This window comes from Acanthaster planci, linkage group LG09, assembly GCF_054643075.1.
Source record: "Acanthaster planci isolate LZ-2023a linkage group LG09, COTS_SCS, whole genome shotgun sequence".
Taxonomy (NCBI): Eukaryota; Metazoa; Echinodermata; class Asteroidea; order Valvatida; family Acanthasteridae; genus Acanthaster; species Acanthaster planci.
The window spans coordinates 5,953,212-5,964,828 of record NC_141785.1 but is presented as its reverse complement, the minus strand read 5'-3'; the positions used below and the strand labels follow the sequence as shown (position 1 = coordinate 5,964,828).

The window sequence follows — 11,617 nt, the reverse complement described above, 5'->3', positions numbered from 1 at the left end:
CACCTTTCTCTTGAGCTGTTCCCAGCGTTTCGGCTGAGGCAGCCACATGGACCAAAGTACGGAAGGCTTCTGAGCCACTGGCTGCACCGGGAGACTTACTGCCACCAGACCCTAACAAATGAAGAACAAAGTGGAGAAACTATTTTCGGCTACCAAAATACCAGATTCAACCCGCTTAGTTTCTTAATGGACATCTTTGGAATAAACCTTTTCAGGACAAATTTACGCACACTGATCATAACTGCACAATATTTGCCCATTTACCACATTCAAATATGCTAGAGCTATTCTCAGTTTACTGTAGGTTTGTAAAACGTGAAAAACATAAAAAAGATATTTTTCTGCAAGCCAAAGTAAGCCACAGATGAAAGATAAACCTGTGAACAATGAGGAACGAATCATGTTACAAGATGAAAAGTAGGCCATGTTTCTGGGGTGACAACTCTGGTTACCTGAGGTACTCTCTGCTCGACTTCTTGGTGTCTCTTCCCTTAACTCAGGATTGGGTGTTCCCATGGTGATGCTGGGAGGGGGTCTGATGGGTGTACCTCTCATGATGCTACCCCCAATCGCACCAGCAATCATGTGATGGGGCCCTGGGTGGCTGGTACCCACCAAATGGGCACCAGGATGGCTGGAATAAGCCGGATGGACAGTGGAAATGCTATGAGCAGCGGTCACAGCGTGGGAGGAGGTCGATGGAAAGGAGCCCGGATGGGTGACCGGGTGCACCCCGGAGCCTGGATGGGCACCAGGGCTGGAGCCTCTGGGTGGGTGCTTGAAGCGCACTGCACCCGCTCCTTGCGGTGCAGGCCACCTGTGGGATAAATTCACAGCTTGCTGCTGGGTATAATGCTCGGCTGGTGATGTCACCTCCCGCTGCTGCTGTTGCTGTTGCTGCATGGGAGAGGTCGTACGTCTGTCCGTGTGGGCGGGGTGTTGGGATGACGGGTGGGCCTGCGTAGTGTGGGGACTGATGGAGGGGTGGGGAGGGTGAGGGGAGGGGATACCTCCTGGGTAGTGCTGAGCAAGGAGATGGGAATGGCTCGGGTGTATGTACATCCCGTAGACAATCTGTCCATGCTGTCAAGACAAAAAGGGAAATACCACAATCACTCCAAGATCATGAACAGTCACTGATTTTCAAGTCAGGCTTATTTTGTCTGAATCCTGTAATCTTTCCATGCACTACTCCCTTTCATAATTTTAAATGCAAACAAGAAACAGGTGTCTAATGCAATAGGCGTCTTATCATGAGTAGCCAAACTTGATCAATTTATTCACAAGTAAGCATGACTCAACAACGGGGTAAGCATCAGAGACCCAATTTCAGGGAAAACTTAGTCCTCAAAGAAACCATCTAACCATACAGGCACTATGTCTAAGAATATGGGCTACGGCTAGCAATAACCAATCATCCATAGCAGCCTATGGGTGGCTGTGTAAGCCACTTCTGACAGACACATGCACTACTCCTAGCCTTTACCCAGTAGATCTGGACAAGGTCTTAGAAAGTCCACTAACCGGGGTGACCGAGGCATACTGCAACATCTGTTGCTGGATCTGTTGGTCTAACACCTGCTGCTGGCCTGGTTGGAAATTCTTGGACATCGGTGACTCTCTGCGAGGAGAGAGTCGAGAGTCTTTTGCCGTAGTGGCTGGTGGGTACTGGCTCCCTCGTGGCTGCCCGACGGACTGGCTCATCTGCTGTGCCATCTGCTGGGTGATGGGCTGACCAACCAGTTGGTGCGACAGCTGCTGCTGTTGTTGTTGTTGCTGCTGCTGTTGACTCATCTGTTTAGCTGTCGCATAGTCCCCTGATAAACCAAAACCAGCGATTTACAAAGAGGCATGTCTAGAGTTTTTAAACTCACCAGGACATTTTAAATAGGGAGTTTTAATGACACCTGAAATTTTGAAATAAGAAAAACACACAAGTACCTGCAATAGTGGAAGTTCGCTGGCTCATTTGCTTTGCTGTTGCAAAATCACCTGCACCAAAAGACATGATATAAATTCATTACGAGACTGACAGGAGGCAAATATAACATTTTGAAAAAAGACAGATCCAGATTCAGGTACTATGCATTGTTACTCATTCAACCGTGACATTGAGCACATGATCAAGTGGTCACTGGAAAAAAGACATTCAGGCCTTTCTGGAGACATGTAACGCATAATCAGGAAAGCTGTAGGTTTCCTATAAATTATGATTGAATTTGGATTTCCTTTATTTTGATACACCTATGATAAGCTATGACAGGTGGGAAACAGGAAATCCAAAAACTCCATGAATTACTTTTCCAAAATCACTAGCCAGTACTTCCCAGATTCACGGCCAGTAGTGGGCTGAATCACTGGCCAGCATTTCCCTCAATCACTAACTAATGATTCTCTATTGCCAGTTTTCTCTACATCACAAATCAGTGTTTTTCTAGATTGCAGACCAATGTTTCCCTGACTTACCGGCCAATGTTTCCTTGGAGCTGTTGAAGGATGTGGTGTCTGGCTGGCTTGATCTAGCCATTAGACTGTTCATGTAATCCTGATGACGTGCCAGGTACATTGCCGATGCATCTACTGGCAAGTGGGGCATGGGGCGTTCAAAAGGGTTGGATGCTGTAGAATTGGGTAACAAAAAAACCACAGTTGAGGTTTGAACTTTATTCTCCATTTACAAATAACTGAATGTTGGTTATCTTGACACAATTGTTCTTTAAGAGCAAAAATTATCATTTCATAAATATAAGACACAGTGAAGCAATAAAATGTGTAAATTTTAAATGCAAATGTTTGCTTTCACTCTGCATGTCCTTCACATCTCCATTCACAGAAACAAGTTTGCCAAAGAGAAGCCAAGCCATCCGTGTATTGATGTAAGCTTCTTCAAATTTTGATGCCTACCTCGAACCGTCCCGCTGGTATCCACGTACACTGGTGACCGTCTGGCCAAAGGGTTGTCATAAATAGTAACCCGGTGCATGAGCTGTTCATGACGAGACCCAGACTGGGTCACTCTAGGTCTCTCGCCCTCATAGGTGACAGGGGTGCTCCGCGTGGTGCCTGCTTCGTAAGCACCAGGAGTGGCTCTCTGACTTTCATGATTCATGCTTGAACCTATGCGTGGTAGAGAAAGTCAGGGAAACATTTGTCATTTACTGTTCTAATCAAACTTACTATCACCATGAGCCACTGTGACTATCACCACAAACCCTCCTCAGTAACACCACCATCACCTCACATATCACCATGATCACCAACACCACCACTGCTGGCTTTTACACTTCAATTACAGCATCTGCTATTATGTTCATCATCAACAATTTGGATGAGATTTTGCAGAATCCATCACCACCATGACCTTTGCTCTTTCTACTGTCATCACCATCATCCATGCCCACTATCTAGCACTGAATTTTTAAAGTTGCCACGGTACCCTGATCGATTGGTCGATACCACCATGACGTATGACAATGTGACAGAGGGCTGGGCCACTGAGGGTGAGTGCTTATCAGGACAGGTCACATCACAGCATGACTGACGAATCGCCATTCAAAAGAATTCCTGCCAAATTACACATCTACAAGGACTCACCCTCGCCCTTTCTCAAGTCAGACACATACCTTTAGAACCTGATGGTTCATGCAACGGAGGCTGCATAGGTACACCCCTGACGATGGACCCACCAGGCAACTCCCGTCCCCCTCTATTTATGGGCGTCCCCTGGGTGATGGATCCCCCTCCCCCTACCCCCTCCTGCCGTGGGGAAGTCGCTGAGGGTTGACCCTTGACCAGCAGTCCATCATAGCCAGCTGGGGTCCTTTCATATCGACTGGAGAAGTAAAAAATGATAAAAAGGATTTCAAACCTAAGAAGAGGCTTCCTCTACATCTACTTTGAAATACACTTGTAAGAGAATCACTCAGGTCTCATCGGTAGAAGCTCTCAATAACCTCACATAACCTGATCAGTTATGGCCGTAAAAACTCCCAAAATATGGTTTAAACAATGGTACAGCTTTGGAAAACCAAACACATTAAGGGACAATGAAGTTTTGATTCTGATTTCTGAATCCCCAAACATGTTGCACAAAGGGGATTCTTTGATTAAAGAGAATTTGGAGTGATTAGGATTTTACAACAAGGCCTAAGACAGGCAGTGACTGAAGGTTTGATCGGACAATGAGGGCTTTGTGAAATTATTCTGATGAGTTGGAGTAAAAATTACCTGGAGGGAGGGTTTGCAGCCGTGGAGAAGTTGATGGGTGTACCCTGTGTGATGGACCCACTGTGGAGTTGGCCCAGGGGTGACGGCTTCTCAGTCTTGATAGGCTTGGGCGACAGCTTGTTGATCAGGGGAGGGGGTGGCGGAACGTTCGCCTTGGTGGATCTGGGTGGTGGGATAGCCCGGTGTTGCTGCTGTGACTGGGAGGCTCTGTCCATGGGCACAAGAGCAAACGGGGAACCAGACCGGGGCGGTCGGGCACCTGTGGGTACCCCGGGTGGGGAGGACACATGTGGGTGCTGATCCCGGTCAGGGTACATGTCTCCGTGTGCATCTCGTGGATAGCGGGCACCTGGGTACAAGGCCTGACTGATGGCTCTGCCTGGATACCTCATACTGGGTATATCTGGGTGACTGCTTCCAACTTCGTAGACATCTCGCTCCTGCAGCGACTTCTGCTGCTGCTGTTGAGTCCTGTGATGGACTTGAGACGTGTGGGAGATGTGAGGCGAGACATAGGCCACCCCCGGCTCCCCTCGAGAGGCCGGTATCCGACGGTCTTTGCCCTCGCTGGAGTCTGCCCAGGGTGTGCTGCGGCCTGAGTGCATCTCGCGGTACATGCTCTCTGAGGACCGACGCCCCTCCTGAGATTCCTTGAGGTCCTTGGCCGAGGCTGGACTGCGACGGGAATCAGATAGGGAGGAAGGGTTGCCGGTCACCGAGTCTTGCTGACCAGGAGAGCTGGCACTGGATGTCGCCTTGCCTGCAAAGTAGAAAATAAGAAATCAGCAGTTTTCAGATTGCCTCACAGTTAACATTAAGTGGAATTTAAATGACTTACAAGGACATTAGTAAGACACTGGTTCAGAAAGTTTTTGGATTTCTTTACATTTGCTTTCAATCCAGGCTATTTGGCCTGGGGAATGGTGGACTGGTTTGATCTTGTTGCAATGGGCACGGAAAACCACTTTGATAAATGAGCAGACTGATGCATCTGGCTGGGTTTCTTGCCAAAATACCCTGAAACTTTAGGGATAATGGGTGAATTTATCTCGAAACCTTATCATAAATAGACGTTCGATGGAAAGCTTTAGTACAGGTGTCGGTACACGATTTTTAAAAAAAATGCCTTGATTCAAATTCCATGACTTTTGTAGGACTTTCCGGCACTAAAATAAGACAATTTCCATGACATTTATTTACGCCATTTTGCAAAAACAGTTGTTCTGCATTATGAACTGTAAGTGTGCAACAGCCATTACCACAGACTAACATGGATTGCCTGTCAATTTATCATCATTCCATTATCAAAAGCGGCCAACCAGATAATCCCTTCATGAAACTGACTTCCGTGACTTTTTTTTGTCAACAGGATTCCAGGACACCTCATATTTTCTTTTTTTTACTTTTTTCCAAGAATTTTCCATGACCATGCCGAGAGCACACTGCTTCCTTAACAAAGCCAACTAACAGTGGAGGTTTACATCCATAGACAGCCCTCTTGTGACACTGTAATGAAAAAGAACTACAGTGGAACGCCGCTATACCGAACACTGCTATGCCGAACGCAGCAATACCGAACGCCGCTATACCGTACATCATCCTTGGCTCGCAGTAATTTGTGCACAGAACCTACCGAACACTATTCAATTGCCGTTTCTAATTCCCGAACATCAACATGGTAAAACAGTCGGTGTTTTTTGTGTTGAAAAGTGACAAGTGGCCATTATTTCCCCAAGGATTAGAAGGGAAAGCCACTAGTTGTCAACGGTATTGAATAGACACTGGTTTTGCGACTCCACATGATCAGGTGCGGAAGAAAACCGCACGTACGCGCACGGTGGCATTGCACTAACAATACAATGTAGTCTAAAGAGGGCGCCGCTGATACACAAATCAACCGAGATTCGCCACAGCATGCATCACAGATCGATCCTGAGCAGTAGTTTCACGACTTTAAGGATAAACTTGATATCAATTTTTTGACTCAAGTTTACATAAAAACAAAAACAATTAACAGATACATTTCTAGAAACCTTAAACTTGAATGCATGCAACTGCAAAATATCACCAAAACAGCGAACCAAGGTATCACAAGAGGGTGCACTTCGGTTAGACAAGAGAGGGTGCTATTCAACATAGCAACGAAACGTTTGACAGTTAAATTCGCTATACCGAACGACCGCTGTATCGAACATGTACTGTGGACCCTGTCTTGTTCGTTATAGCCGCGTTCCACTGTAATACTGAAAAAACATTGCCAAGATATTTGAGTTTTAGACTAACCAAGGTGCTTATCGATGGCTGAGTCGATCAAATCTTTGATGTTGTTGACTTCTTTGCCTTCCATTCCCAGGAATTCGGCCAGGGTTGGGTTGGGTTTCCCTGAGCTGCCGGCATCCCCAGAGATCCCCATCCTGGCCTGCCTGCCGTCCTGCTGAGTTTGCACCTGCGGCTGGGATGGAGGTTGTGATGAGGACGAGAGCTCTCCTAACCTGTCTCTGTTGGCTGGGAGTTGGTGGTGGTGGAAGAATCGTTTCTCGTCGCTAGAGGAGACCTTGTCGCAAGCGGATTGGCCCTGACTTTCCAGGGCTCGTCGGGTTAGTGGCATCAAGGATGAGTTGGTTGGCTCTTGGATGACAACAGCTTCCACGTCTTCGTGGGATTGGCCTTCATCGGCGCTACATGTGGCACTGGAGTCGTCCTCATCACGAGGCCGTGTTGGGCCAGGAGGGAGCTCAGCACGACTTGGCAGCATCTCTGCATTAAGAGACGGCTGTTCAGGTTGAGAGGAAGGCCTGGGAGGGCCAAGAGGGAGCTCTGCACGGCTTGGCAGCATCTCTGCATTAAGAGATGGCTGGTCAGCTTGAGAGGAAGGCCTGGGAGGTTGCTGGGGTTCTGCTGTCGTCTTCTTAGCAGCGTCAACATCCTTCGGCTGCTCTGCCTTTTGTTCGGTGTTACCAACGTCGCGCCTGGCCCCCTCTGGATTGTCGCTTGCCCTACCACCACCCTTGTCGTTTCCCGACTGGTTTTTGTCATGCCCGGTGTCCGGCAAGCTCCCCTTGTTGTCTCCGGCTCCACCGACCGTGACAGCAACAGATGCAATGCTAGGACCTCCCACTTCCATGGGCTCAGTTCCTCCAAGTCCAGCCTCCCCGCCTTCTCCCTTTTTAAGCTTCCTGGACAAGCTGTCTCCATCATTTTCGCTGGCACTGTCCGTGTCTGAGCTACCCATGTCGTTGTCAGCATCGTTCTCTTCATCACTGAACATCATAGAATCATCATCATCATCTGACATGGCAGTCAGTGTGGAAACAGTACTCTCTGTAGTGGAAATGCGATGTTCTCTTTCCACCTGTAAAAAAAAAACAGACGGCAAACTTCACTGCCGATTAATGTCTCAATTGCACTGCAAATTAAAACTAAGCACCAAAGTTACTTTAGTACATGAACTGCTTGACAGAAAATCAGTGCAAATGACTGAAGAGAAATACCTTAGCTTTCCTGTTGTGTTCCTCAAGAATCTGTTCCAGGTTGAATTTCCTCTTGTAGTTGAAGTAGAAATTCTTGCACTGAGCTTCAGTCTTGGTGCCAACGGCTTTGGAGATGGAGGCCCAGTCTCGACCGTGCTTCAGTAAACCTTTGTAAGAAGTGTGTACAGAGACAGACAGAAACGTCAGAGACAATGCAAAGTCAGCTCCATACAAATCTATATGGAGATATGCCTAAAGTCACTTCAAAATAACAGACCACTGGCCACTTTAACTGTCACCCGGAAGATGCAGCTAACAGATTTGATATCGGGGAACCCAAAAATGGATCACGTGGTAACAGACACAAGAAATATATGCAGGGACTCCTTCGGGTAGAGATCACTTCAGAACTGGCAACTCTAAAGCACAACCGAAAAGTTTGGAAATCCCACATATCACTACTGTTTATAATCATGATGACAGTCGACTGAGGTCGAAGTGATAGTGAAGTCGAAGACAGCTTGCCAAACTGATCTCTGACCAACTCAAATCTATCAAGAAATCCATGGCCTGCTTTTGTAGGATTATGATGGATTCAGTACTATCCACTTAGCCACTGTCAGTTTACACAATCATCAAGTTCTACTTAATGTTCATATGCAGAGAATATTTCAGTATATCAGTACACGGTAGAGTCCACAAATTTTCATTACTCTGGCTGTCACCGTACTTGCCATTTTTTGGTGAGGACTAGATTCTGGAAACCCCATGTCGGATATACCTCATTTGTATGGTTCTGAATACACTGTGTAAAGTCACGAGTTTCAAAGTAGGGCATAAAATACCACAGCAGTAATTTTTGGTACCTTGTAAGTGACCGAAAAATGAAAACAAATTTTATTTTTACACATCGATGAACGTATTAACTTTGAACCAACTAAATTGATGAGAAAGTGCATCCAAAATAACTCAGAGCACTGTCGGCCAGTGCTGGGGTTGAGATCAAAAGAAATGCTTTAGACCAACCATCTTTAGCAATCTCCATTTCTTCTTCCGTCCATCTGGAGGTTTCATTGATAACTGTGAAAGAACAAACAAAAACCAATTCTGTTATTCTGAAGCAAGATTCTTTGAGCGAGTGCCGCGTACACAGCGAAGAATTCTCTGCCCAGAACCAATCAGACTAGACAAAAGCTCCACGGTACTTTGCTCATTTGCTAAGCAATTCTCTGCAGCCCCTGTACACCTAGAGTCCTAACTGAGACCTTACATGTAACCTACGTTCACCGGTTAAGCAGTAAAATTTACTTACACTATCCAGGTGTTTGAGTGGCCACTTTAAAATTAAAGCTGAAAACAGCTAGCAAAAAGCTGAAATGCAACAAGTTCCCATACTTTTGTACAGACCAGGTGTACAAACAAGCTGAAATACAGGACCAACAGCAACACAAAAATAGCAGAAATCAGCTAAAAAGCTGAATTCTCACACCTCTGAATACCACACGATTTCTGTACAAAATGTTCAAGCTCTTGGTCAACAGTAATCCTTAAATACCCCTTTTATCTGACACCCAACGAGACATGGCACATGTTTGCCGATGTTGAAATAGAAAATCGACCTGGTTCTTGCCCGTCGGAGGGTGGAGTTGTACCAGAGGCTTCCAGCTCTGTGCCGTCCGCGCCCAGCTTCCGGGCAATGCGATTGAAGCAGGCTGCGCAGCATTTGTTGGTAATCTGGTCCACCGGAAGGCCTGTGTTTATGGAAACGTAACACAGTCTGATATCACCGAGCTGACAAAATATTACAATGATTATTTTAAGGTTTCTGTATCTTGTCATTAAATCCTAAATTGCTCCATTTAGATGAAGAGAATTGTTTGAAGCCAGTACTTTTGAGGATGTCATTTTAAAAGATCTGAAAATGTCCAAAAAATAAGTTCTTTTTATTTCAAGGAAATGCTGGGAAATTTCAGACAGAAATTGGAAAGATATTGATAAGAAAATACATGACTTCTGCAGGGGTTGGGGGGAAAAACCATTGATAACTTACCAAGTTCCTCACAGATGCCTTTCTTGTGGTTGTGGGGAAGCTCTGCCCATTTGGCTGGTAAGCTCTTCAGACGTCTCACTCGCCTCCGTGGCGTCTTGCAGAATGGCATCGGACATCTGCAATAGAGAGGACTATACACTAACATTCCCTGGGCAAGTTTTCCAAAGCACGCACTCCACACTCCCCCGATCTCCCAACTTGACAGCCATTCTCACACAGGGAGAAGCTATTGCTGTACAAGTCTTGCTCAGGGACATTCACACAGTGATGCCTTAGGGGTTTATTTCAAACACAAATTGGCAGGTCTTCCAACTGTTCCTCTCTCGTCCTCATATTATGTGTTGAACTTTTTCATTCAAAAGAGCAGTTTTCTCATAATTACGTGCGTTCTATTTATAACCTACACATGCACATAAACTCCTCTAATCTATGGAAAACCATCAATCAGCACTCTGAAAATCGAACTTTTCCCCAAGACGTCATTCTCTTGGCAGCATGCCAATTCCTTCCACCTCCTTCCCAATGGAAATCAAGTCCCTCCCTATTGCCATTGAACATTTGCACTCATAAATTTGAAATGACATTTGACAGCTGCCGACGTGCTGCATATAACCACGTCAATCTTGTCCAATCAACACGTGAGGAGACAGCCCGTTTTAGCCACTAACTACTCAATAGACCCCGGCCTGGTCCCGCTTCTAAAAACCAATGGCAAGCGTGTGCTGAACACATGGAATCATTCTAGAAACTCTACGACGGCAACAGTAATTACAGATCATGTTTCCACTTGGCCGACGACGGATGATGCATTATTTAAGCCAGTGGCTGAGGCGGTCATTGACCAAGAAAATCTGAAAGGAATGAACTGTGGATATAAAAAGATCACCACAAGGAAGGAATCAACACAGCTTTTCAGTCAGAGCAAGGGAAGTTAAGCAGAACTATTGACCAGACTCCACAGCCACATGAGTTTATGACCTGCAAAAGTGGGCAATAACTCGAACTTACCGCCTGGTCATATTCATTCTAAAATCAAAGACAACACCATTATTTGTTTACTAGCACAGCCACTTTAATGGGTGAATATCGTACAGCTATATAAGGTGTGCTTATATGTGTCTTTCCCTGTAGTGCAAGAAGTCTGGGTCAGTGTGGACTCCCAACTCCCACTCAAAGGACTTCGCAGTTCATTATAACAGAAGGAACAAAGAATGGTAATCCTGCCAACCACAACAGATGTACCTCTATAAACTGCTCCAAAATGTATCATGAGTTTGTGCAGTTTCACTGACAGCCACAATCTGACCTTCCCCGCCTTTGACCCTTGACCTGAGACACACACCCTTTACTTCATTGCAATGATCCAAGTCTTGAAAAAAAAAGGAAAAAAAAAGTGCCTTGGAACCCCATAGCCCGGCACAGAAAAAACATGTCAGTGATACTTCCCTCGAGATCTGATCGCTGCGCTAAAAACAGAACTGTTTAATCAATGTATCCCTGACCCCGTTCATACCCCGGTGACCCCATTTGGAATAATCTGGGTTGCTCTGGCAACCCACTCAACCGCAGGGTTCTGTCCGATTGCGATAAAATCATACTCAAACAAGGGGTGGGGCAAACCTCGGCAAGGGGAAGGAGGGATGACTCAGCATCAGGTAATTTCCCGTTTGCGTGCTCCAGGGGCCAAGGCACTTTCAACCTCCAGCACCCTTCCCCTGTACGTGCGGCTTGGCTCTCATCGGATCGGCGTACTAGCTGGGTCATGTCAACAAGCAAAAACAGGGTCAGCCTGCAAGGGGATGGGCTAGTCATGTAAGGGGATAAGCAGCGGTTTAAGCTCTAGCACACTTACAAGGTTTCACACCAGGTG

At 46.2% G+C, this 11,617-nt stretch overlaps 1 protein-coding gene across 1 annotated transcript in view; it reads right to left on the bottom strand.

The window, feature by feature from the left end:
- The window catches only part of LOC147798052 (uncharacterized), a 37,877-nt gene that overhangs the window by 4,756 nt on the left and 21,504 nt on the right, over window positions 1–11,617 (bottom strand). The window contains exons 14-26 of the mRNA XM_087141144.1: window positions 9,748–9,863; window positions 9,317–9,448; window positions 8,724–8,777; window positions 7,719–7,864; window positions 6,511–7,579; window positions 4,228–4,987; window positions 3,624–3,832; window positions 2,905–3,117; window positions 2,467–2,619; window positions 1,942–1,992; window positions 1,525–1,817; window positions 453–1,083; window positions 4–111 (exon numbers count right to left, since the gene is read on the bottom strand). Coding sequence (XP_086997270.1) covers window positions 4–111; window positions 453–1,083; window positions 1,525–1,817; window positions 1,942–1,992; window positions 2,467–2,619; window positions 2,905–3,117; window positions 3,624–3,832; window positions 4,228–4,987; window positions 6,511–7,579; window positions 7,719–7,864; window positions 8,724–8,777; window positions 9,317–9,448; window positions 9,748–9,863 — 3,935 coding nt within the window. The remainder of the gene's footprint in view (window positions 1–3; window positions 112–452; window positions 1,084–1,524; window positions 1,818–1,941; window positions 1,993–2,466; window positions 2,620–2,904; window positions 3,118–3,623; window positions 3,833–4,227; window positions 4,988–6,510; window positions 7,580–7,718; window positions 7,865–8,723; window positions 8,778–9,316; window positions 9,449–9,747; window positions 9,864–11,617) is intronic.